Below are 27,945 nucleotides of genomic sequence, written 5' to 3' on the forward strand. Positions count from 1 at the left end.
CACGCTGGCCCAGGTTCTGTGCGGCCGTGCAGCCCCCTGAGTCTGGCCACCCGGCCTTCGCCCCGGCCAACGCGTTACAGCCACCGCCGCCACCACCGCCGCCGCCTATCAGCAGAGCGCAGGGGCGGGGCTGGCTGGCTTGGCGGCGGCTCGGCCGGCGAACGGAGAAGGGCGGGGGGGACCGACTGCCGCGCAACTCAGGCCCCGGCGTGCAGATACCGGGCCCGGCTCCCGAGGGCGCCAGCGCGGCCCCGGGGAGCGTAAGGAACCAGCGAGCGCGCGGCCTGCCGTTGGCGGCCTGGTCTGCTGCGCTCGGCGCCCACCCACCCTGCAAGTGGGCCCAAGCCCCCGGAAAGATGGTGTCCTGGATGATCTCCAGAGCCGTGGTGTAAGTGCTGCGACCGCGCGAGGCTCGGGGGAGGTATATGGAGGGGCAAGGGACAGGAGGAGAAGGAAGGCCTGGGCCCGGGCAGACGTAGGGTGGCCCGGCCCCAGGCCTGCTCGGGCATAGGGGGCCCTTGGCCTCCTCACCCTGGTCCTCGTTGCTGCGGCGATCCCTGCGGCTGGTGAGAACCCGGCGGCTCCAGCGACTCTGGCGGCTGTGGCTGCTGCTGCAGCTACTGCGGCTGTGGCTGCGGCTGCGGCCCGGCTGAGTGCGGCTCGGCTGCCCTACTCCCGCGGTGCTGGGCGAGCAGGCGCATAGGGCAGGCGGCGCGCGCTCCCCGCTCTCGCTCCCTGCGCTGCGCGGCACCGCCCTGCAGGCCCGGGAGCGTAGTGCCTCGCGGCGGCGCCCTACGCAGGTTCCGCAGACGCCGAGCGCAGGAGGCTCCGTAGTCCTCCCGAGAATGCGGATGCGGCACCCAGTCTTTGTATCCCGCAGCTGATGCGTTGCGGTGTTTCTTTTGGCGGGTGGTTGCCATTTGGTCACGTGTGGTAGGAGGAGAGATTTGTCTGAAAACCTGAGGCCGCTCCCAGCTCAGGAACCCTGGGAAGGGTCCCAGTTGTCCCAAGATTTACAGCTTACAGAGAAAGGAACCTAGTATAGGAAGGTGACACCCGTTTGCTTGCCCTGATCTTCGAGTTTGGCTGTCTTGGCGAAAATATTTGCGAAGTGATTTGAGAGGCTGCAGGTGTCTGTTGCCTTTGTTCACATTATCGGAGCATATCAATGTGGTCTTATCTAAAAGTGTCCGAGAAAAAAAAAAAAAGAAATTGATGTTTACTCAAAAGCTATTTGTTTGAATACAGTTTAAACCGATATCCTCCCAACTGCCCACCTTTTCCTTTAAAAAAAAAAAAAAAAAGTCAAATAATGACATAGGCCTGCGTTACAGTCATAAATTATTTCACCACCTTTATAAAATGTTTATGTAGTACAGCAGGCTTCTGTGATAAAGCTTTAGAATTTGGAAAAATAACATTACCAAATTTTTGATTAGGTCTTTCACTAGGAATAAGGAGCTAAGTTTTTTGTTTTCGTTTTATTTTATTTGTTGTTGTGAAGTGCTGTCGAGTCCGTTCCAGCTCATAGCAACCATGTATAGGGGTTCAGAGGAGCAGTTGGTGGGTTTGAACCGCTGACTTTGAGGTTAGCAATCTTAGCATTTATCCTACAACACTACACCAGGACAGGGTCATAGTGACCATTAACGTTGCGATTTGCAGTCCAGTGCTTATCCTACAGAGCCACCTTGTTTCCATTATTTTGTAGCTCTATTCAACCTGACTTGCAAATTCACAATGTCATTTGATAGTCTTAATGAAGGTGTTTGAACCCTGTCTGTATTCACCTGTACAAAATTAAAAACCAAGATATAAATACATACCACAGATGCCTTAGATTGTTTTTTAAGACTTTTCAAACCTCTCTTTGAGGCTATCATTTATATAATACCGTCTTTCTTTGACCTAGTCAATGCCTATAAAGAGCAGTCTGCACCAAGAAAATCAAGTGTCCCATTGTTGTTGTTAAGTGCCTTTGAGTCTGTTCAGACTGATAGTGACCACATACAGGATTTTCAAAGAGCAAATGGTGGGTTTAAACTGTTGACCTTGCAGTTAGCAGTCCAGTGCTTATCCTATAACACTACAACATGACAGGCTAAGAAATCCTGTGGGGAACTTTTGCTCTGTCCTACAGCAGTTCGAAACTACCAGCTGTTCTGCGGGAGAAAGATGAGGCTTTCTACTCCGGTAAAGGTTTACAGCCTCGGAAACCCTGTACAGGTCACTATGAGTCGGAACCGACTCCACGGTACATAACAACAACAGCATTCCTATGAGTCATAATAGACTCTAGGGCACACAACAAGAAAACTACTAGCTATTTTACATATATATATATATATATATATATATAATTAGTAGTAGTATTTAATAGTGGTGGTGTGCCATAGAGTCAGTTCTGACTCATAGCGACCCTGTACAGGTTTCTGAGGCTGTAAGTCTTTACAGGAGCAGAAAACCTCATCTTTCTCGTGCAGAACCGCTGGTAGTTTCGAACTGCTGACCGTGAGGTTAGTGGCCCAACTCGTAACTATTACGTTACCAGAGCTCCTTCATATATATGTAACCCTTTGTTTACTTTGACTAGTTCTTCAACTGATAGAATTGTGAATCACTTTGATTTACTTTGAGTTGCTCAGATCAGTAAATTTTTGGTTCTGATTACTGACAATGAATATGTCTGTTCTAGACACTATATCTAAGGAGCTCTGGTAGCGTAGTGTTTACAAATTGGACTGCTGACCTCAAGGTCAGCACTTCAAAACTACCTGCTGTTCTGCAGGAGAAAGATGAAGCTTTCTGCTCTTGTAAAGACCCTAGGGTCCCTATGAGTCAGAACTGACTCCATGGCACCTAACCAACCAATCAGGCACTATCTCTCATTCAAAGGTCAGTAATATAGTTGGACTGAATGGGGATCTTAATGGAACTGACAATTCAGATAAAAAACATAAAGGCTGAGAATGTCAAGCCTTATAATGGTTAACACCCAGCGCTGTGGGGGTTAGACAAGGAAGGGATCCTGTGTGGTTGGAGATTCAAAAAAGACAAAGTAGATTACATTTGAGATACACTGTGAGGAATGGACTGAAATCAGAAGGCCAAAGAAGAAAAATTTCAAGCCCCGGAAGAAAAGCCCAGATGAGTTGCAGTGCATGTGAGGGATTGGAGAAGAGGCAAGTGGGAAAAGGAGGCTGCTATCTGGTTTTGAGGAATTTCAGGAAGAAGTGATAAATTTTATTAGCCAGCAATAGATTTGCTTTGGATGATTCTCTGTCTTTATGTGAGATTGTTGGCAGTGGAGGAATATGGGAGACAGGGACACCATTTAGAAGGCTCCCTAACTGAAGAAAAAAGCAAAACCAGTTGCTACCATCAGTTCCAAATCGTGGGAACCCTATGTGTTATTTAGTAGAACTTAGTTCCATAGCCAGAGATTTCTTGGCTATGTTCTTTATGAAAGCTGATCTCTAGGTCTTTTTGCTGTGGTATCCTTTGGGTAGATTCAGACTTCTATCATTTTAGTTAGTTGCTGACCACAAACCTTTTTGCACCACTCAGGGACCTCCTTTACTGGAGTTGTTAAGTACCATGGAGTCGGTTTCAACTCTTAGCCCTAACTGGAGAGGGGACACTAAAGTTGGTAATCCTAGAACCTACAGAATTTACGTGCTGGAGGTGTGAGGGCAAAGAAAATGAGCAAACAGGAGGTTGGTAAAGGTCATGGAATGATGTACTTATCATATGTCAAGAAATGTATTTCATCAGCCATTAAGCCATGGCGCATTAGAAAGCATCATTTTATTTTTGGTCCCTTGCTCCTCAGTGTCTCTATCTCTAGACTCAAGATCTTGTCTTCATTCTTGATCATAAGTATCAAGACATGAATGATCAATCCCAGAATCCACCCAAACTTGGAATCCTTTTCACACCAGGACTAGAATTTACTTACATTCTTCTTAACCTACTAGAATAGCCACCTTATCCTGAGTGTGTTGAAATATCAAACAGTTCTCTCCACATAAACCTCTTGTGGGAAAGAGCAATGAACCTCCATAGCCAAAGCTCCTTTTTATAGCTGAGCACTTTCTCTCCAGACCACAGACATCTTCCCCTTACTACACAACACCTAGAGGAGAGCAGTGGTTAATCAGATCTGGATGCCAGTTTGATAGACAACATTCTTAACCCACCTGAGCTTCACTCTCATCTTGTTGCTCTGAAGTGCCATCGAGTTGGTTCCAACTCATAGCAACTCTGTATAGGGTTTCCAGGGAGCAACTGGTGGGTTTGAATCATTCACCATGTGGTTCGCAGTGCAGTGCTGATCCTACAAAGCCACACCAGTTTCATCTTAAAATGATATAATAATTTACTTGCTAGGACTGTTTTAAAAATTAAATTAGCAGTGATTGTATGTGCCGTAGAGCCACTTTGCTCATAGCAATCTTGTATAGGGTTTCTGAGGCAGTAAATCTTTACAGAAACAGAAAGCCTCAACTCTTTTTCATGTGGAGCAGCTGGTAGATTTCAACTGTTGACCTTGACTTAGTAGCCCAGTTTGTAATCTACTACGCCACCAAAACATGCCACAGGTGGTAGTGGTCACTTCTTGTCAACTGATATCGAATTGATTCAGACTCATAGCAACCCTGCACAGGGTTTCTGAGAGGTGGCTGGTAGGTTTGAACTGCCAACCTCGCAGTTAGCAGTTCACTGCTTATCCTACAGTATCACACCGGGACTATGCGCTAGCGTTCTGTGCTAGTATGAAATTAGTTTTCATTATTTCCAACCTATTTAAAATCAACTTGCTTTAACTTTCTTTACAGGCAGGTTTGCAATTATGAAGGGTTAGGAACTGAGATTACCAAATTATATTACTTTCATATGTAATATCCATACCTCACCTTTGAAACATGACCCTTACCAATTAAGGGAAATCCCATTTTTTAACTTTTCTTTTTATTATATAATATGGTGGGTGAGATCAGGACTACAGTTAGATTCCCTAGATTTAAATATCACCTCTGCCATTTACTGGCTTTAACCTAGCCCATGGAATTGAAAGAGCTCACACTGCCGTGGCTGTAGACTTAAGTATTTCCTTAGGGTAAATATCCAGGAGAACTTCTTAGTCAAAGGCTATGTATATTTTGATAGATTCTGCCAAGTTTTAATATTTCACCTTGCTTAGAGTACTGGTGTGGCACTGTGGGTTAATACGCTGGATTGCAAAGTCAGTTTGAACTGCAAGGTTGGAGGTTCAAGCTCACCATCTGCTCCTTGGAAACCCTATACAGGGTCACTGTGGGTTAGAACCTACTTGAAGGCACTTATCAGCAACAACTTGTAATGTATGAGTACCATTTTTATTCAAATATAGTTAGCACTAGGGTTTTTTTTATATATATATATATATATACTTTCCTAATAGTCCTGGTGTGGCGTTGTAGAAGAGCTGGACTGCTAACCACAGGGTCGGTGGTTCAAATCCACCAGCCACTCCTTGGAAATCTTACCTAGGGTCACTATGAGACAGAACCAACTCACTGGCACTTACCAACAGCAACAACTTTTTTATATACAAGGATAAGTCAAAAAGTATTACTAACTAGGCTTCCAGTCCATATGTGCATGGTTTAGTACAAGCAAAACATGTTTAGACATGTCTCTGCAATCAGTAGATGAGAATAGACAAGTAAGTTCTCTCAATTATAAACTGTCTTAGTTTCATTAGGATGCCGTCAAAAAAAAAAAAAAAAAGTCCAATCAGAAGGGATCTGTTAAGGCAGAGGTCAGCTCACAAGGTTATGGCGACTGTTGAGTGTTTGGGGGGAAATTATAAAGGAGTAATCTTGGTAGAATTTCTTGAAGGATACAGGATAATCATCAGAGTGTATTATAAAGACATTGTAAGAACGCTGAAAACTGCCTTGCTGAGGAAAAAGTCAACAAAGTTTCACTTAGGATTCCCCCTCCCCACTCCCCACCCCACCACCACCACTACCACCACCTGCTCATTCTTTGAAAGTAGCAAGGGCTGTTCTACAAGAATTTCATTGGGAAACCTTACGTCATCCACCCTGCAGTCCAGATCTTGCCCCTTCAGACTTTTTGTTCCCAAAACTCAAATAACATTTCAAATGAACATGATTTTGAGTCCATCAGTGCCAAACTACTAATTTGACAAGGTATAAATCAGATATGTGTAATTCTTTGATGGGAAGAGTTGGAAAATTAGAAACATTACTTTCAGATGTTATAAACCTAGATAGAAGGTATGTCAAGAAACAGAAGTGTCACATTTTAATATTTTTGTTTAATAAAGGTTTCAATGACTTGGTAGCAGTACTTTTGGACTTACCCTTGTAGAATTTATTTAATTTGGGGACTTTCTCTTTAGTTCTGTATTTGCATTAGTAATATATTTTCGTTTTTGTTTTATCCCAATTTTATTTTCACCACCATTACCACCACCACCCCACCCCCAAAAACCACAAATGCCCTTTGGATTTTTGCAAAATGTAACTCTTTATGGGAGCAAAGAGATTTATCTTTCTACTGTGGAGCAGCTGGTAGGTTTGAACTGCTAACCTTGCAGTTAGCTGCATCCCAGTGCTTAACCCACTGTGCCAGCAGGCCTCTTCATTATCTGGAAGTACTAGTAAAAACCTCAGTGTTCTTTCTTTAACAACTGGTCTTCAATTTCTAGTTAATGGGCATCTTTAGAAGGTAAACAACACACCTTTAAAATGTACTCAAGCAAATTTCTCCCCCTTTTCTTCGCAGCATCCCCCTTTTCCCTCTCCATTACCTCTTACTTACTAGCATCCAAACATGCTTTGATTTCTCCCATCTTTAAATGAACAAATGCTTTCAAAGTATTATACCATTTATCTTTTCACTCCCATTTCTGTTTCTTGTTAAAACAAAAACTTCTCAGAAAGAATGCTGCCTGTCTTCACTGTCTCCAGTTTCTTCCCAGTTACTCCGAAAACCAATACCATTCCATTTTTGCCACCGCTGAATTCTGAAATTGACCTTTTTGAGGGCAGTAGTGATCTCTACTTGGCCAAATTGTTTGGTCCTCATCTGATTTATCAAAAGCCTGTGATACAGCTGCTCACTCTCTCCTTGAAATACTTTCTTTACTTGGTTTCCGGGAACCTAGCTTTTTTTCCTTCTGTGATATCTCACTGGCCGCTCATTTCTCAGTCTGTGTTAAGGATCCCTCCACATTCACTAAGGTCGTCGTGTCTCAAGGCTCAATTCATGAGACCTTTTCCTTTTCTGTAGGCATACCTAGAGATATTGAGGGCTCAGTTCCAGACCACCGCAGTAAAGTAACTATTGCAATAAAGGGAAGCACATATAATATTTCCATTTCCCAGTACATATAAAAACTGTGTTTACACAGTTTAGTTGTAGTCTACTATATGAAAAACACAGCATCAGGATCGGAGAGACACTCATTAACATCATGTGATATGCAGATGATACAGCCTTGCTTGTTGAAACAAAACAGGGCTTACAATACTTACTGATGAATGTCAAAAATCATAACCTTCAGTATGGATTACATCTCTATGTTTAAAAAAAAAACAAGCATCCACACAACTGGACCAATAAGTTGTTGCTGTTGTTAGGTGCCATCAAGTCATTATCGACTCAAGTGACCCTATGCACGACAGAACGAAACACTGCCCAGTCCTGGGCCAACCTCACAATTATTGCCACACTTGAGCCCATTGATGCTGCCACTTTGCCAATCCATCTCCCTGGGGTCTTCCACTTTTTCTCTGACCCTCCTCCTTACCAAACACAGTATCCTTCTCCAGTGACTGGTCCCTCCTGACAATATGTTCTAAGTATAAGAGACGAAGTCTGGCCACCCTGGCCTCCAAGGAGCACTCTGGCTACACTTCTTCTAACACAGATCTGTTGGTTCTTTTGGCAGCCCATGGTACTTTCAATATTCTCCTCCAGCACCATAACTCAAATGCATCAATTCTTCTACGGTCTTCCTTATTCACTGTCCAGTTTTTACATGCATATGAAATAGTACCATGGTAAATGGAGAAATGATTGAAGTTGTAAAGACTTCATTTTGCTTGGATCCACAATCAACAATTGTGGAAGCAGCAAGCAAGAAATCAAATGATGTATAGCACAAGACAAAAATACGCCAAAAAAAAACATCTTTAAGGAGTTCAACAGCAAAAGTATCAGTTTGAGCACTAAGGTGCACCTGACCCAAGGCATGGTATTTTCAGTTGCCTCATATGCATGTGAAAGTTGGACAATGAATAAAGAAGATCGTAAAAGAATTGATGTATTTGAGTTATGGTGTTGGAGAAAAGTATTAAAAGCACCATATGAGAGATAGAGTTGCTGAGGACTCTAGGCTCATGGGAAGAGAAAGGCTGTGTGCTGGCAGCCAGGAGGCAGGCTTGCAGAATGTGCTCTTTGGTTGTTTAAGTGATTTTATATTCCTGGGTGTTTTTGTGTACATTAAAAAACAAAACAAAGCAGAGGGACTAGAAATAAATACTGACACATGCATGGAGGGGATCGTAATCATTGAAATGAAATGATGAGTGTAAAACCATTGTTTCCCCATGTAAATGATCACTCAGTTAAAAAAAAAAAAAAAGCACCAGGTACTACCAGTAGAACAGGTGTCTGTTAGAAGTACAACCAGAATCTTCCTTGGAAGTAAGGATGGCCAGACTTTGTCTCCCATACTTCAGACATATTATCAGGAAGGACCAGTCCCTAGAGAAGGAAACCATGCTTGGAAAATTGGAGCGTCAGCAAAAAAGAGGAAGCTCCCCAAAAAGGTGGATTGGCACAGTGGCAGCAGCAATGGGCTCAAGTGTAGCAATGATTGTTGAGTTTCGCACAGGACCGAACAGTGTTTTGTTCTGTTGTGCACAGAGTCACTATGAGTTGGAGCTGACTCGATGGCACCTAACAACAACAACATAGTCTACTAAAGGAACCTTGGTGCTGCTCATTGAGCTGCCAGCAGCAAGGTTAGCAGTTCAAACACATCATCTGCTCCACATAAGAAAGATGAGGCTGTCTACTCTTGTAAAAGTTTTCCACTATCCGAAAACCCTGTGTAAGGTGGCTATGAATCACAATCAACTTAATGATAGTGAGTTGTTTGGTTTTTGTTTTTAGTATTCTTTTAAGTGTGTGCGAGTGCAGTCTGTAGGTTAAGCACTGGACTGTGTACCACAAGTTTGGCAGTTCAAGCCCACCAGCCACTCCATGGGAGAAAGATGAGGTTTTCTGCTCCCGCAAGGATAGACAGCCTCAGAAATCCTATGCAGGGTTGCTGTAAGTCAAAATTGACTCAGCGGCATTTAGAATTACAAATTAAGTATTCAATAGCATAAAGAAAAAGGTTAAAATACTGCCAGAACGACCAAAATGTGACACAGACATGAAGTGAGTACATATTGTTGGAAAAATGTTGACCCATAGGCTTGCTCAATACAGGATGCCACAAACCTTCAATTTGTAAATACGTTTTTAAAAAATGCAGTACCATGAACCACAATAAAACGAGGCATGCCTCTCTACTCTTTTGAAGGCTTATTAACTTCCATCCTCAACCAGGGCCTTTGTTTTGAACTCCATGTTTATATTTTCATCTGCCTACCTAACAGCTACATTTGGGGATATCTGAAAGTCATCTTAACCTCACAATATCCAGAACTGAGTTGCTCAATTTCCATCTTGATTCAGCTCTTTTGGAAGCCTTTCCCAGCTCAGCTGAAGGCAACTGCATCCTTTCAGCCACCCAGGCAAAAAAATTGGAGTCATCCATCCTGCTTCCTGTCTCTCACACATTCCCTGCATTGAATCCTACATCACTGATTCCACCTTTAAAAATATCCAGAATCCATCCACTCTTACCTCCTTAACTGGGCTGCTAGCTTCAAGGTTGGTGATTCAAACCCACCGACATGAAGATAAAGGTCTTAGAAACCCCACCTAGGGTCATAGTCACTGACATGTACTGTGGGCAGAGGCAATAGTAGTAGTTGGTATATATACATAGTTGTTGTTAAGCGCTGTCTAGTCAGTTCCAACTCCTAATGACCCTGTATAGGGTTTCCAAAGAGCGGCTGGTAAGCTTGAATCACACCCTTGAGGATCAAACTGACTTTGCAGTCTAGTGCATTAACCCACAGAACCATACCAGGACTCTTGATATCGTAGCAACACTGTGTATGACAGAGTAGAATTGTTCCTTAGTACAAGTCTTGATGGGAACAGTCTCATCTTTCTCCCTGGGAGTGGCTGGTGAGTTTGAACTATCAACCTTGCAGTTAGCAGCCCAATGCTTAGCCCAAAGTGCCACCAGGGCGCCTTAGAATACCATACAGTTATCCATACTCATTTTCTAAATGTTTTAAATTTCATTTTAAGAACCTTTGAATCTGTTGAGGTTTCTTCTTCTCAGCATTATTGACTGACACTTTGGCTGGTTAACTTTGTGATTTGCAGAAGGGTCCTATACAGCGTAGGATACTTAGGTTTAGCAGCATTGCACACCTGGTGTGGCGCTGTGGGCTAATGTGTAAGACAGCAAAGTTGCTTGAAGTACAAGGTTGGTGGTTGAAGCTCACCAGCTGCTCCTTGGAAACCCTATATAGGGTTGCTATGGGTCAGAACCGACTCGATGGCATTAACAACAACACCACCCAGTAGATGCCAATAACACTCCCCTACTTCTTCACTTGCCAGTTAGAACCACCAAAAATGTCTCCAGATATTGTCACATGTCCGTGGAGGACACTCTAGTAAGTGGAAAGGGAAGAAAAACATATGGTGAAGGAAATGAACCTTGACCTTGTGCTGTCTAGTAAGTCTTTAAATGTGATGATGGTGGTTGTGTACCACCGAGTCTGTTCCGACTCATAGCGACCCTGTATAGGGTTTCCCAGTCTATGAATCTTTACGTCAACAGAAAGCCTCATGTTTCTCTCCTGGAGTGACTGGTAGAGTCAAACCACGGACCTTGCAGATAGTAACCCAGCTCGTAATGCACTATGCTATCATGGCTCCTTTATTTAAATATGAATGAATTAAAATTTAAAAATCCAGTTCCTTATTCACACTAGCTGTTTATCATGTGCTCAACAGTCACATGTGCTTCATGACCAGATTATTGGGTAGTTCATCATCATAGGAAGTTCTCTTGGCAAGATCCACTAGGAGTCACAATCTAGTACTAAGGATTCTTACCTTAAGATGTCTATTTGCAGCTTCCATTTAGTTTATTGGGAAAATTAGACATTAATGGTATTTAGAAATTCACAAGTAACTTGAGGTGTCTCCCTTTTAAGAGGTTTCAATAGAAAATATTGTTACTAACCAACCTGTCATTATTTGTTTTCATGTGTTATTTTCTATTTATGTATTTACAGAGAAGTTCTCAAATCTTATGTAAACTAGTGATATAATACACTTTTAAATTATTTTATTCTACCCATCAACTCTAAATTCCTTGTTTTTTAACATTTATGAAGTGACTTGGTGGTGGTGGTGGTGGTTATGTGCCGTGAAGTCGGTTCCGACTCATGGTGACCCGGTACAGGTTTTCCGAGGCTGTAAATCTTTACGGGAGTAGAAAGCCTCATCTTTCCCCCACAGAACAGCTGGTAGTTTCGAACTGCTGACCTTAAGGTTCGCAGCCCGATTCGTAACCACTATGCTACCAGAGCTCCTTTTGAAGTGACTTACAGGTTATAATTTGCCAGGCCCTTGTTGTTCTTAAAATACTAGGATTAGATTTACTTATTAACAATGGTGTTATCAGCTTTGCACAAGCAGAGTTTCTGAACCAAAAAACAAGAAACAAATCTATTGCCATCAAGTCAGTTTCAGCTCACAGCAACCTTGTGTGTTACAGAATGTGTTCCATGGGGTTTTCTTGGCTAATAAGCACTGGACTGCTAGCCATAAGTTCCCTGGTTCAAGACCACCAGTCACTGCACAGAAGGAAAACAAAACTTTCTGCTGCCACAAAGATTTAAAGTTTTGGAAACCCTACACAGAGTCGCTTTTTAATTCAGAACCCACTTGAAGTCATCTGACAACAACGCAGTCTTTGTGGAAGCAGACCAACAGACTTTTATTCCATTATACCACTGAGTCCTTTAGGGTTAGTGCTGATGTTTGTTATGTGCTGTGAAGTTGGGACCAACTCACTGCAACCCAGTACAGGGTTTCAGAGGCTGTAAATGTTTATGAGGGCAGAAGGCCTCATCTTTCTCAGGTGGAGCTGCTTGTATATTTGAACTGTTGACCTTGTGGTTAGCATCCCAACTCATAACCCACTTTACTACCAGGGCTCCTTCCTTTAGGGTCTAGATTACTAAGAAAGGAAAAAGAATCTAACAAAACAGCTATCTTACCATTTGACTTAGCTTCAATGGCTAGATGATCAGAACTTGACTAGAGGAAGAAAGAAGAGGAAAAAGAGTATGATCTGCTACAATTTGATGAACTTGACCTATACTCTTGGCTGTAGTAGCTTAAAAGAGGGAACAAATCTTTACAGCAAGGATCATTCCCACCCCCTCTGTACACATGGTTGACAGGGAAGGGCAACTTAAGACACTGGCTACCCAAAATGTGGTGGGGGAGGGGGGGCTACAAAGGCACAAAGTGACTGGCTTACAAGTTTTCAAGAGGGAGCCTAGTTTCAGAGGATGTAGGGAGGAAGGCAGAATCTCCACTGAGTGTTTTCCTACCTCTCTCTCTAGACAGGACTGGTAAAAGGAGATGGGGATAAGACTCTTGTGGTTTAATAGTGAATAATTGCTATCAGGACTGATTGTGAATGTTGCAAATGTAAAGGTAGACGTTTTGTAACAAAAGGAGGGGAATGATTGATCTTGCAGTCCAGGAGCAGAGGACACTGGGACCATCGAGGGAGAAGAGCAGAGTGCAGGACCCTATCCAGAGAAACAGCAGTGATGCCAGAGATGGAGGCAGAGACAATGATATGGAGAGATGAAGCAGCTGGGCACTCTGCTGTGTGCTGGGGGTGGGGGACAGGCTTGCAGGGTATATACCCTTTTGTTGTTTGAATGGTTACATATTCCTGGGTGCTTAAAAAACTAATAATAGAAGAGAATTTCTGACCAATTAAAAGTATTTTTTAAATTAAAAATAAAAGAGCTATCTTAATGAAATTTAAGAACTATCCCCTAGAAGAGGGCTAACTCGTTTTTGAGTTTTTCTGAATTGCAAGGCTAGAGTCAGAATTATAGGGAAGCTCATTTTATTCAGGATACAAGGAAAAACTTTCTAACTACTAGAGTTGTTTAACATCAAAATTGACCATTTCCTGACACCAGTGGGCTTTCCATCACTGGAAGCATGAAAGGTAGGGTTAGCAGCCATGTTTGAAAATCTTCACTATATTTTATGCTTCCTAGATAAATTACTCTCAAGAAGAAGCTATAAAATATTTTGTATACCAGCAGTGATTAATAAATGACATTGTTTAGCATTTTAAATGGCAAAGATATGCACTTACATCTGCGTAGGGTAGCTATGAGTCAGCACCAACTCAATAGCATCTAACAAAGCTCAGTAGCACTTAACAACATACCAGACGTGTATGTAGATGAGGGAACTAGAAAAAGTTCATGGAAAAATTCTATTTTTCCAAACAAATTTTTCAGTCCTCTCATACATATATGGGTAAGTCAAAAAGTATTGCTACTTGGATCCTAATTCAAACATGCATGGATTTATTCTAAATAAACCATATTTAAACATGGTTCTGTGGTCAATGGGTAGCCGCAGACACGTTCTCCCAGTATTACACTTGTCTTAATAGCCTTTGTTGTTGCTAAGTGCCTTCGAGCAGTTCTGACCCATAGGGACCTTATATAGGATTTCCAAGGAGCTGCTGGTGAGTTTGAACTTTGTGGTTCAAATTAATTTTGTGGTCAAGTACTTAACGTACAGCACCACACCAGTTCTCCTAAAAAAAAAAAGACTTTTTGCATGAATTTTGAGATCAGGACTACTATCAAATTTTTAACAAAACTCAAGTGGACATCTTTCCAAATCATTAAAGCTTTGCAACAAATTTTTGGAAACATTTCCATAAAACAGTTTTTAAAAGCATCAAGTATTTTTAGGATGGTCAGGAAGTCCTTAAAGATGAACCAAGGGGAGGGAAGGGGAGGGGAACAAGCAGCCTTAATGAATGAAGAAAACACTGGCTGAAGCCCAGAAACTGATGGGAAGAAAACTTTAGAATTACCATTGATGTGGTATCTACTAAAGTTGAGACTCTCACATTGTTCAGTATTTACTATTTTAAGTGAGTGTCTTGGCCTCAGTATGCTTTCAACTTTTGATGGGTGTCAAAAGCATTGTGCCAACATCAGCTAGCTCAGAGCTTACATTTCTATTCAGTCTTTTAAAAGCGAGATCAAAGCTAATGAAGATAATTTTGTGGAACAAATTGTAAACAGGGATGAGTCTTGGCTTTACCAAGACAATCCAGAGAGCAAGGTCTGATCAAAATATGGTTAGTGAGAGGCTCTCCGGGGTCATTCACATTCAAGGTAAAATGGTCACCTCAGAAGATTATGGACACTGTTTCTGGCGTCTTTCTGTCCCCCAAACTCAAAGAACATTTAAGAGGAACATGATTTGAGTTCCTTGATCATGCCAAAACTGCCGTTTTGACATACTGTAAATTTGGAAGCACAGAATTCTTTGGGGAACGATTAAAGAGATGGCACTACTGCCTTCAGAAGTGTACAGACCTAGATGGAGAATAGGTCAAGAAAAATAACTTCACGTTGTATTTTCGTTTAATAAAGGATTCTATGATTTTGGAGTAATACTTCTATTTACCCACGTGTGTGTTTGTGGTATAACATATATGTTAAAAATTCTGCTAACTTAATTTTCTAATCATCAAATTTTAATCACCAGTAACTACCAGACACTACTGTAGGCATGCATGGAAAACTTATGACAAAGGTAGAATTTAGAACCAGTGTAAAAGGATGGCACATTTCAATAGCATTGCAGTAATTTGGTTGTCTATGAACAAAAATTAAATTGTTTCATACCTAACTCAAAATTAAATTTTAAGTGGATTATCTGCCAAATTGTGAAAATGAAAATATTCAAATGTTTATTTAAAAATAGGAGTGCCATTATGATCTAATAGGAAAGAAATTCTTCAGACACTACAACAAACCATAGAGACAACCACAGATAAACATATCTGATGCTAATTCCATTAATCTAAACACTTTCAAACTAATTTGCTTGTACCATGAAACAAGCCTAATAATACAGGTACTTTTTTTTTTTTTTTTCTAAGTTTTTGTGAGGTTTGCATGGGAGAACATCAGCTTTACACTCATACCATGGTATTTCGTCATTTCATTGCAATGATTATAATCCCCTCCATGCATCATCAGATAACCAAACAGGTCCTGGTGTGGCGCTGTGGGTTAATGCGCCAGACTGCAAAGCCGTTTAAAGTGTAAGGTCGGCTGTTCAAGCTCACCTGCTGCTCCTCGGGCGGAACCGTCTCAACGGCACTTAACAACAACAACAACAAATATACCACACAGGCCCGCCACCCAGCTGCCAGCACACAACCCTTCTCCCTCCCTGAGTCCAGTGTCCCCAGACGCTCCATCTGTCCATGTCATCCTCTGTGACGCCATCCCTGGTGTCACTGCTTCTTTGGGTAGGGTCCTGCTCGCCGCTCTTCTCACTTGATGGTCCTAGGGACTCCGCTCCTGGGCTGCAAGATCAATCACTCTCCTCCTTTTGTCAAAAACCATCTACCTCTATACTTCCTACCTTCACAGTCAGTCCTGATGGCAACTAGTCACTATTGTACCACAAGAGTCGTATCCCCATTTCCTTTTGCCATCCAGGTCCCAACAGATTGGAAATCATTCAGTGGTGATTCTACCTTTCCCGCCCTGTCTGGATCTAGGCTCCCTCTTGAAAGCTTGTAAGCCAGTCACTTCTTGCCTTTAAAGCCCTCCCCCACCCCCCACATTTTGGGCAGCCAATGTCTAAGTTGCCCATCCCTGTCAAACCAGTGTACCGAGGGGTGGGCGTGATCCTCGCTGTAAAGATTTGTTCCCGTTTTTGAGCTTCTACATCCAAGAGTATAGGTAAAGTTCATCAAATTGTAGTGGGTTACTCTTGTTGTTTCCCCCCCACCCCTTCTTTCTTCTTCTAGTCGAGTTCTGACCATCCAGCCATTGAAGCCAGGTCAAGTGGGTACTATCTGCAAGTATGGGTGTTCTTGTGCATCTCCCCTCACTTCATATCAGCTGGATGCTTCACTCTCCACTCTAGTCCTCTGTGGCCATATCACTGCCTCTGGGCCTAGGATCCCCAGGTCTTACCATACTGCTGGCCATCCAGGTCTCCATCCGGGTTCACAAGGGTCTATTGAAGGTAGTCAGGCTTAGCGCGCGCTCAACTTCATTGCTGTTTTTTGCCCCCCTTCCCCTTATTGGTGACCAATGTGGTCACCAGCCAGACCACATGCCTGCCTGCTCATGTAATACAGGTACTATTGTTATTCCTGTTTTATCATGGAGAAACCTGAGAGGCCAAATAATTTGCCCAAGGTGGTCACACAGCTACTAAGTGGCAGAGCTAAGTTAGCAGTCTAGCTCCACAGTTAGAACTTAACCAATATGCCTTTCTGAATTATATGTTACACTTTGTAGAAACATTTTCCATCAGCTTTGTTGAAGTATAATTTGAAAACTGTAATTTCAGTGAGTTTTGACAAATGTGCATTGTATATTCCTATTACCACAATATTCATGGTTCAGTTTACCTTCTCAAGGTTCAGTGGTAGATGAATATCCATTTCCATTATATTTTAATTTCCCAGCATTAGCAATTTTATCTTTCCCTATCAGACTTGTGGAAAATACCCATTTTAATTATCTTTTTCATATTATAAAAAATTTTTACGTCACATTTTAACGGGTTATTGGGGAAGGTTTACACAGCATTGTAGATTCCCATTCAACAATTTCTACACAAATTCTTCAGTGACATTGATTCCATTGTTCACAATGCATGGGCATTCTCATTGTTTTCATTTTGGTTGTTCTGTTTTCATTTATCTACTTGTCCTACCCTACCCCATTATAGTCTCATCTTTGCTTTAAAGTAACTGTTAACTGTTTGGGGTCATATAGGCAATTTTTTTAAGAAGTGGCTCTGAAGGATAAACAAGGTCAGCGGTTCAAGCCCATCAGCTGCTCCACAGGAGAAAGATAAAGTTTTCTGCACCCACAAAGATTTACAGGGCTTGGAAATCCTACAGTGGTGGGGAGCCTTTTTTTTCTGCCAAGGTTACATTTGGATATTTATAACATCACTTGCAGGCAATACAAAATTATCAACTTAAAAATTAGCCTGCTATATTTGGTCAAACATTTAATTAACTCACCCCTAACCACAAGGTCAGCAGTTCGAAGCTACCAGCTGTTCCACAGGAAAAAGATGAGGCTTCCTGCTCCTGTAAAAGATTTACAGCCTCAGAAACCCTGTACAGGGTCGCTATGAGTCGGAACTTACTCTGTGGCACATCAACACCACCAATGTAACTGCAAAGTCTATTTGAACCGCAAGGTCAGCTGTTCAAGCATACTAGCTGCTCCTCAGAAACCCTATACAGGGTCACTATGGGTCAGAACCGACTTAGCAGTACTTAACAATGTGATTGCTAGAACTATGGTTGCTGTGGGCCAATGTTCCCCACCCCTTCTACATAAGATAGCTATGAATCAGAACTGATTCAACAGAACTGAGCAACAGTAGTTCTTTCAGCTGATAGTTATCTTTTGAGCCAAATTGTTATTTAGCTACAAGCAATCTCAGGAAAATTTTGAGCCAAATTGTTATTTAGCTACAAGCAATCTCAGGAGTTAATTTCCATTTATGGCAGTAGTCTCCAGGAGTCCTCCAGTCTCAACCTGTTCAGTAGGTTCAGTAGGTCTGGTTTTTGTTGTTATTGAAGAATTTGAGGTTCTGTTCTACACTTTATCCTATTCTATCAGGGTTCAACCATTGTGGCCCTAATCAGAACAGTTGTAATGGTAGCTGGGCACCATCTCATTCTTTTGGTTTCAGAGTAGATGAGGCCATGGTTCGTGTAAAGATACACAATTTTTAATACTCTTTCTAAAAACTCATATTGTTAGCTTTTTACTTCTGTCTAGCTTGGGGATAGAGGGAAAGCCAGCACTGATATTTTAGGCCCCTGGACATGCACATAGTTTTGCAACATATTTAACTAACGAAGTGTCCTAAGCAAAAGACATAAAGGATTCTTTAAACTCAACTAGAAAAAAGACAAACAATCTAAAAGAAAATGAGCAAATGAATATGGATCTTCTAGAAGAGAAAACCAATGTCAACTAGACATAATCAAGAAACACTCAAAACTCATTCGTTTCCAGGAATATGTAAATGAAGACAACATTAAAATTCCACTTCACACCTCCTAGATTGCAAAAAATTAAAGTCTGAAAATAACCAGTGATGGCAAGGATACGTGGAGCAAGAGGATTCTTTGTATGAAGCCAGTAGTAGTACAAATTGATGCCAATAAGTATAGCCTTGGGAAGATAATCTGGTTCCAATATATGTGTTATTCATTCATGTAACCCATAACCCAGCAATTCCACTACTAGGTACATGTGCCAGTAGATATTTGCAAGGAAATTTATAGGAAAAATTTTAAAGCAAAACCTACAAAGAATTTACTTGGACAGGAAAATAATTAAATGTTGGTACATTTCCATAATGGAGTATCATATAGCAGTAATAACGAATAAAACACTCATGTAAACATCAGTATGAATGAATGCTAAAAATGTGGTAGTGTGTATTTGAAAAGCAAGCCAGATGTGACTACTTATAGAATAATGTTTTAAAAGTCCCAGTTTAGGCAAGAGTAAACACTATGTAGTTTAGGGACCATATATGGCAATATATTAAAGTATAATGAGTAGCAAAGTTTAGTATAGGGATAGCTCTGAGGGAATGCCAGGGAAAAGTGGTTTGGAACAATAGTATTGATGATACTCCACTTCTTAAAGTGAATAAAGGGGTTCCTGGATACAAAATAAAAAGTGGCTTCAACCATCCTCCCCACAGTGCTCTGTGCTCATGTGGGTTTCAGTAATTCACTGCAGTAGCCACATAGAACTCAAACAATCTACTCACAGTTTTGAGGCTTGTTAGGGAAGCTAACAGATTGCATTACAGGATTAGAAAGTGCTCAGGGCACAATTCTTCCAGTCAGAACTGCGTCTCCTCACCATGCCCACAGGCACGTCTGTCTCCACTATGCAGGTGGTGTTATGAAACTCTTTTAGGGCTACTGATAAAAGAGTGCCCACAGGCCACACCATTCCACCATAAACCTTCACATGAAAACACTTGGCTCTCGCTCCCCCAATGAAGTGACTGGAGGCACCCCACTCTGCTAGCAAGCAAGCCTCCAGCCTTTACTTGCTATGTAGACTGGGAATCCTACATTCTGTCTCGTGCTCTAGCTCTTGGTTCTGTTTCTCCCAATCCTCCAGTGTTACAGCTTTCTGACCTTGGGTTGAGGCGGTTCAATGCACAGGAATCTGAGGGTCCAAAGGACACGGTCCACTCCTGACTCTTCTTTGCTGGTAGTGAGAATCCCTGCTTCTGAGATGGCTCATTTTATATACGTTGGAGTTCCCCGTTTTAACAATCATAATGAATTCTGTAAACCACTCCCAACTGAACCTTGTAATCCAATCCTATCTGCATCTTCTCCCACCGTCTCTTACTTGAACCCAGCAGGACAAAAACATTGTTTGACGGGAGGTATAGACTATGGCTAGAGGAAACATTTAATAATTTATTACAGTGCACTGGGGTTCATTTTATTTGATCCATAGCTTAGAAGAAGTATGTGTCATATATTCATTTCTCTATATCACATAAAAATAAATAAATAAAATCTAACAACTTGCTAAACGCTTGGCAGTGAGTCAGGACTAAGATATCTATAGTTACTAAAGGGACAAGCCAAGACAAGCAGAGAGCAAATACCAACAGAAAGGAGATGCTGATCTTGTCTCAGCCCGTATGCTTCTTGGTGTAGGGGCCAGTTTTAGGGCTTAGCCAGGCTGCAGATGGAGGCATGGAAGGGGCTGTCCTGTCAAGATGAGTCTGTGAACATAAGGCTACAACCTGTGATATCGCCAGGCAGGCTGTAACACGTCACAGCTTTTTCCCAAAACTGGTATGAGCCCACTGAAAAATACACAATTTCTTATTTATCCAAACACCCAAAGAATGGTTTATAAGTAGGTCTATAATTCTCCGATTACAGGCTTCCTTTTTTATTTTTAGACAATGATTGTTTTGTTGCCTAGTATATGGGATATTACTATAAAAAGTAACTTCAGTGTCCAAAGCATGTATAAATTAAAATGTCCTCACTTTAGCTAATTCCAGATGAAAACAGTAAAACAGTATAAACAACCCTGGTATTGCACTGGGTTAAACACTGGGCTGCTAAACATAAGGTCAGTGGTTCAAACCCACTAGCTGCTTTGTGGGAGAAAGGTGAAGCACTCTATTGCTTCTTTGCTTTAGGCTCTTTCAGCATATGAAGGGTTTCTGTAAAGATTTAAAGCCTCAGAAGCCATATGGAGCAGTTCTATAGGGTCGTTACAGAGGCCTGTGGAGTCCTGGTGTGGCGCTGTGGGTTAATGCGCTGGAATGCAAAGTCGGATTGAACCAAAAGTTTGGTGATTCACGTTTACCAGCCACTCCTCGGAAACCCTACACCAGGTCAGAACCGACTCGTCAGCACTTAACAACAACACAACTCTAGAGGGTCACTATGTGTTTCAATGAACTCTAGGGTAGTGGGTGAGAAGAAACCGTAAAGACGAACCCTGGCGATGCAGCGCTGAAATGTGCAGTTGCTAACTGAAACGTTAACAGTTGAAACCAACAGCCTCGTCCTGGGAGAAAGATGTGGCAGTTAGCTCCCCTAGTGATTCTTTTTGAGTCAAGTCTAAAGCTTCCAAGGAGGTGGGTTTGAATCACCAGACTTGCAGTTAGCAGTTCAGTGCTTATCCTCCAGTGTCACACCAGGACTCACCCCTGAAGATTGTTGTTGTTGTTGTTAAGTGCCATCAAGTCAATTCCGACTCATGGTGACCCTGTATAGGGTTTCCAAGGAGGAGCGGCTGGTAAGCTTGAACCACGGACCTTGCGATTCAAACTGATTTTACAGTCCAGCATATTAACCCACATGTTGTATTGCCATCACCATTATCTATTTCCCAAAATTTTACATTATTCGAGACAGAAATTTACTAGATTGACTTTGAAAATTGCCCATCCCCCTGTGGCCCAGTTTTAGAATTGCAAATTTTCGTTTGACTAATTTTTTTTTTTTTTATGTGAACAATGCTAGCTTGCAGAAGATAATGGGTCCGAAATGAATGACTCTTTTTACTCTGAAATGGATTCTTGTTTTACCATAGCTTGATCAGTCAGAGTTGTAAGTTTTGCTAACATTTAATCACTCCAGCCAATCCTAATACTTCCCAATTAGCAAAAACATGTTCTAATTTCATTCACCCAAATAAGAACTGTCATATGAAGGATTAATTAAAATTTACAACTTTGAACAGAAAAGCAACTCTATAACTTTACTAATATTGAAAATTGATGCTACCATTTAAGAAATACTCATATGGTTGGTAGGGTGATAACTTTTTACCTCCTAAAAATCTTCATAGCTTTATTTTTACTATTACTTAAAGACACATGATAAATGAAGAGTATCTACTTGGTGTGGAGTGCTGGTGTGGCACTGTGGGTTAATACACTGGACTGCAAAGTCAGTTTGAACCTCAAGGCCAGTGGTTCAAGCTCACCAGCTGCTCCTTGGAAACCCTTTACAGGACCGCTATGAGTCAGAACCAGTTCGACGGCACATAATAACAACAACATTTGGTGTGGTGCTGTAGGATAAACATTGGGCTGGTAACCTCAAGGTCAGCACTTCAAACCTACCAGCCGCTCCTCAGAAACCCTATAAAGAGTTGCTTTGTATTTTAATAGACTGGAGGACACTTACCAACAACATTTTCACAGTAAAGGAGGAGCCCTAGTGGTGCTTTGGGTCGAACTTTGGGCTACTGACCTCAGCGTTCCAGGAGGAAGATTTACAGTCTCAGACACCCTAAAGAGCCCTTCTTCTCTGTCCTCTAGGGTTGCTGTGGCTCAGAATCTACTTAACAGCAGTGGGTTTAGTTTCACTACATAGGTACTGCCCACCTTTCAAAAGTTCGCTTTATAACACCTAGCTTTAGGAAAGGCCTACCTTAGAACCTGTTTTCTCTAACCAAAAGAAATCTAAAGAGAATTTGGGCTTTCACTAGATGAAAAGCAAAACTAGCATTCAGCATTTTTGCTACAAGCTTTTAAAGAGGAAGCATTCACCCTAGGCAAAGAGAGTGGTCTCCCAAGCTCCTGCCCTCCATTCCCACCCCTGAACTACCTTCACCATCTCAGCATCAAGTTTGAACAGTGTCTGTAAATACAATATGTTAGTGCTATTTTAGGTTTTATGTGTTATTTGGTATGACTTCACAGCTTATTTTTGGGGGCCTGGGAACATTCAAAAATGTTTCCCATATAAATTAATGCTAATTGCTTCTTTGCTTTATATTTAGGCTTTCAGCTTACGAAAGTTTCCATAGGAATGTTCAAGTTTTGGATAGTTGGGGAGACCTGTACAGTATTTCAAATGTTTAATAATAATAAAAAATTCTAAACATTATTATTTCATTGAACTGGAATGAGCCCCCATGTGATTGGAATATACAGTCAGTATTGAAAGTCATTGTATTAGAAGCTATGAAATATAAACCACAGTGATGCTATTGGGTGGGGTAGGCAGAGTGATCTCCAGATCATAGTTGTTGTGAAACTCTCCCAGATTGAGCTACTGGATATTCTCATTTTAATGCAAGGAAACAAAAATGTTTTAAATATCTTCATTTTGGTTTGCAATGATTTGATGATATTAAAACTAGGAAATGTGAGTACCTAAAAAAAAAAAATCTGAAGCTTAGTAATAAGCAGAATTAGTGGTTATAAAGAAGTAATCCTTCCAAGGAAACCTGACTGCCTTTTTGGATTAGATTACAGAAGTATTGGAGGAGAGGAATGTAGTGACTGGAATGTCTGGGTTTTATTACAGCATTCTCTACAGTATTTCATGAAATTCAGCTTGGAAATGTATTTCATATCCCTAGCTACCATGTGAACAAAGCCTAAAATAACAACCAAATATCACATTTATGTAATGGTTGAATAGCATATTTGAACAGCACATATTTATATATACTACCTTTAAAAGATAATTTGTAGAATTTGTTGGTATGGGGCTTATGTTTGTTTTTGTTATTGTTAAATTCATCAGAATCATTCCATGCCTTTAAACGTATCCATTGTATTAATGTTGTAGACTGGAATGTACTATAAATCTTGGTTTAAAATAATATGTAATAAAAATCGGGGAGGGGAGATGGGAAGAAGCTGTAGGGCAAGTTTTTCATTTTTCACAACAGAAAAAGATGCTACTTAGAGCTGAAATGACAGACTTTCATAATCTTGTCTCAAAATCAAAGGATTACCGTCAACATTGATGTTTCTACTGTTTAAACTTTATTTATTCCTTCAGTTTTACTTATCATTTATTAAATTTAAGCAACATATAATATAAGGATTTTTCATTTTAACTGCATGCATTTTAAGATGCCCCTTTAATATACTCTTTTCTATCCATCTTTCTGCCTCTAATAATACTACACAGAGAGATGTCTGGATGATGAAATGATAGCATTGGTTATTTCTGGTGATGGAGCTGCTTGTGAACTTGAGAGTTCTTTATTCTTCTTGATAGTGTCTCTATAATAAGTATGAATTATTTCTACTAAAAAATCGTTCTTTAAACAATTAAGTATGTTACATTGTAAAATTTGTTAAAATATATTTTCAATCAGACTAGTTTTCATTTATTTCTCTTCAATTTCAATCAGACTAGTTTTAATTAATTTTCCTCAACTTAATAAATGCTGTTCTTTCATAGTCTAAAGTTTTAATTCCGACCATGGTTGAAAAAGAAGGCGATTTTAACTAAGTGGATTGGCATAGTGGCACAGCAGGACTGGGCAGTATGGCATTCTGTTGTACATAGCGTCACTATGGATTGGAACCGACTTGATGGCACCTAAGAACAACACACCATGATTGGAATCTCCAAATAACAGTTTTTAAAGGCTACTATGAATACAAAACAGTCTGAAATATTAGCACATGTCTAGTTTTTGTTCTTGTATGTGCACAGGTTCATATATGTGTGTGTTGTGAGGGATAAGGGTGTTGTATCTTTTTTGGTGATCCACGTCATCTTAGGTTTGCCCTTTAGCTGTTTCTAGGTGCCTTTGAGTGGATTTCAGCTCTTAGAGACTACTTGTGAGAGACTACACCTACCCCATAGGATTTTCTTGGCTGTTACCTTTATAGAAGCAGATCACCAGGTCTTTTACGCATGGACCTGTTAGATGGGGGTGAACTGCCAGCTTCTCATTTAACAGCATTTAACTGTTGGGTTTGCCTATCACTAAGTGGTGTTGGTGGTTGTGTGCTGTGGAGTCGGTTCCAACTCATAGCGACCCTGTATAGCATTTCCAAATCTGTAAGTTTTTGCAGTAGCAGAAAGCCTCATCCTTCTCCCACGGAGCTACTGGTAGATTCGAACTGCTGACCTCGTGATTTGCAGCCGAACTTTTTGTAGCCCACTACACTACCAGGTCTCCAGAATTCAAATTTCCTAAAGAATCAGATAAAGATGAGACATTATACAAAGCAAAACAAAATTTCTGTCTACTCTACGTTAGAGTAAAAACAAAGTGGTAGCATTTAAATTTTAAGAAGAAACATTTTTTTTTTTTACTTAGCATTGTTGTTGTTTTCAGTTACTGTCAAAACTGGCTCACAGTGACCACATACACAACAGAATGAAATACTATTTGATCCTGCACCATCCTCCCAATTGTGTCTGAGCCCACTGTTGCAGTCACTATGTCATTCCATTTCATTGGGGGTCTTCTTCTTTTTCACTGACCCACTCCCAAACATGATGTCCTTTTCCAGTGGATGGTCCCTCCTTATAACATGTACAAATTATGTTAGACAGTTTCACCATCTTTGCTTTTAAGGAGCATTCTGGCTATACTTTTATTTAAGACAGCAATTCTGCATAGCAATATATAACTTACAGAAAAACATTGTTGGTCTTTGTTCTAACAAATTAGTCTGTACAAAGAAGTATTTGTTAAGGTTTAGTTAAACTCTCTCCAGTGATTCTGGGGAAATAATTGAATGCTTAGTTTGTTCTTAGGAGTCTTGTTGTGGCGCTGTAGGATAAGCACTGGACAGTTAACCACAGGTTGATGGATCAAACCCACCAGCCACTTCTTGGAAACCCTCTACAGGGTCACTGTGAGTCAGAACTCACTTGATGGCACTTAACAACAACAACAGTCTGTTACTGAAGTTCAGCCGGGAGCATTTTACATGAGGGGTAAGTTCTTTGACGAAGGATACTAGGTATTTCCTAAGGGTTTGACTGAGGATAGCTGTACATGGGTATTTACCTTTCCTGCAAACACACCTAGCAGTGTAGTAGAGCGTTGTTGTTAAGTGCCGTGGAGTCAGTTCTGACTTATAGTGACCCTACATAGGGTTTCCAAGGAGCGACTGGTGGGTTTGAACTGCCATCTTCGTGGTTAATAATCCAGTGTGGATCCTACAGCTTCAGAAGGGTTGGGGAGGAGTGTGGAATGGAAATATCCCACAATCAGGGATTGTAATCACAATCAGAGATGAAACAAAGTGTATGAATGTAAAACTGATGCACTGCTCTGTAAACTTCACTCAATTCACAATAAAAAGTTTCAAAATAAATTTTTAAAATTTGCATTCATTTTAAAAGAAAAGGATACTAGATGTTTCTTTTTTTCAACTAAAGTGGCATTGTCTAGTCATAGTAGCAGAAAATAGTATTCCGTTCCTTATTCAAACCAGCTTTGAAAGTATACATTTCCTGGTAAATGTTTGTAACTGGTAGGATTCATATCATTGTTGTTTATTTCTGTACATAAGGTAAAACTTATTTTTTATGTCATATTATTGTCTAATTTTCAAAAATGAGCATTTCATAAAATACAACTACACATTATCATCATCTTTGATTCCAGTCAGTACAAGTAACATCACTAATTTTTAGTAGTTTGTTCTGTAAAGTGAGGATAGTTGTGTTCTTGATCAATTCACAGAGGTTACTGAACAGCACATATGTGATATTCCATGTGAATGTCATTTATACCATGTGTCCTATAGAGAGACATATGCCAGGGACTTAAAAAGTTCATGAAAAAATTCCATCGTCTTTTTTATTCCCTTTTCCATGGTCTTTTAGGAGCCGCCTTGTATCAATTCTTATTCATTTAATACAGTCCATTTGCATTGCAGCAAAGCTCTCATGAGTATTTCAGACTCACAACCCTTTTTATCAAATCTTGATTAGAATGCTAAGAAGTGTAAGATGGGAAACAATAGATTTCTGGAATCTGTTTATATTAGTTTGGCTTTATTATATATTTAAGTATCTTCTAGACACCAACTTTAGACTTTAAGTAAGGTCACTTTAGCAGTTTGTATGAGTCTAATACATTAGTAACTTTGACCTGTCTAACTTAGTTAAGACCTGAGCCCTTCATGTCCTCTCTCTGGGTATATGAAAGGGTACAAATGTCACGCATCCTGAGATCATCAGTTGCTCCCTGCAGTGCTGGGTTTCCTTGCTCTAGCTATTCCTTGTGCTCCTTAGCTGTCATTGATGCTACCTTCCTCTGCACTTTTTTAGGACCACTAGTACTCCTCGCGAACCTTCCATCAGGCCGTGTTGATTGTTCCCTGGCTTCTGGCACCCTCAGCATCTGGGCCTACTGCCTCTGTAGCTGCCTGGAGTTCCTTGTTTCTGGTTATCTATTATTACAAGGGGGGAATAAAACAGCTCAAGATAACCATTTTATTAAGTCATCTGTTGTAAAATGCCCAATGTCTTTTCTATGCCCCTTCTATCCCTGAGAAAAAAAAAACTGAATGGTATTTAAAATACTGTTCTGTATTTTTCTTTGGAAAGAAAGAAACACACAAAATTAAGGAAATAAATAAAAGCTAAATCTTTGGCCAAAAACATTCTTAGCAAAGAGATTTTCTTAATGAAGCAAATGCATTTTAAATGAGGTGCTCTCTACAAAAATGACCTTGAATCAGAGATTAGCAAACAACCATTATCAGTCCAAATGATGATTACACTAGGAAAGAGAACCATTTTTCTGTGTATGTTGCCAGTGAGAGTTCTGTTATGATTTTTTTGACTTTCTAGTTTAATAAAATCTGTTGAAAGATATCATATGTGTCAAAATGAGAATTAAATTTTCTGATACACATATTTCACTGATGGCTGTACTTAACCCCCCCCCCCATAAAAGAACTGGTGTTATAATTTTGCAATCATAAATGACCAATGCATTTCTTAAGACATAAAAGAAAGTCCTTAAACTCTCAATTTGAGTATTTCACGTTTGTTGATTTGTTCCGTTGCTTTTTTATTTTCTGACCTGAGCTTAAATTTAAATTGTGTGTTAGAATTACATGCTTTTCTTTGTATACACAAGGAGTGAAAGTTTTTGTTTTGTTTTGTTAGTTCTGTCTTTGAATGTTTATTGAGCACCAAAAGGA

The 27,945-nt window shown here is 40.6% G+C and overlaps 1 protein-coding gene across 1 annotated transcript in view; it reads left to right on the top strand.

Moving 5' to 3' along the window:
• Positions 1-226: 226 nt before the first annotated feature.
• Positions 227-27,945, top strand: part of LOC102820335 (receptor expression-enhancing protein 3-like) — a 139,925-nt gene continuing 112,206 nt past the window's right edge. Inside the window, exon 1 of the mRNA XM_006835813.1 lies at positions 227-388. Coding sequence (XP_006835876.1) covers positions 357-388 — 32 coding nt within the window. The 5' untranslated portion in view covers positions 227-356. The remainder of the gene's footprint in view (positions 389-27,945) is intronic.

Source organism: Chrysochloris asiatica, unplaced genomic scaffold (assembly GCF_000296735.1).
Source record: "Chrysochloris asiatica unplaced genomic scaffold, ChrAsi1.0 scaffold00020, whole genome shotgun sequence".
NCBI classification, from domain to species: domain Eukaryota; kingdom Metazoa; phylum Chordata; class Mammalia; order Afrosoricida; family Chrysochloridae; genus Chrysochloris; species Chrysochloris asiatica.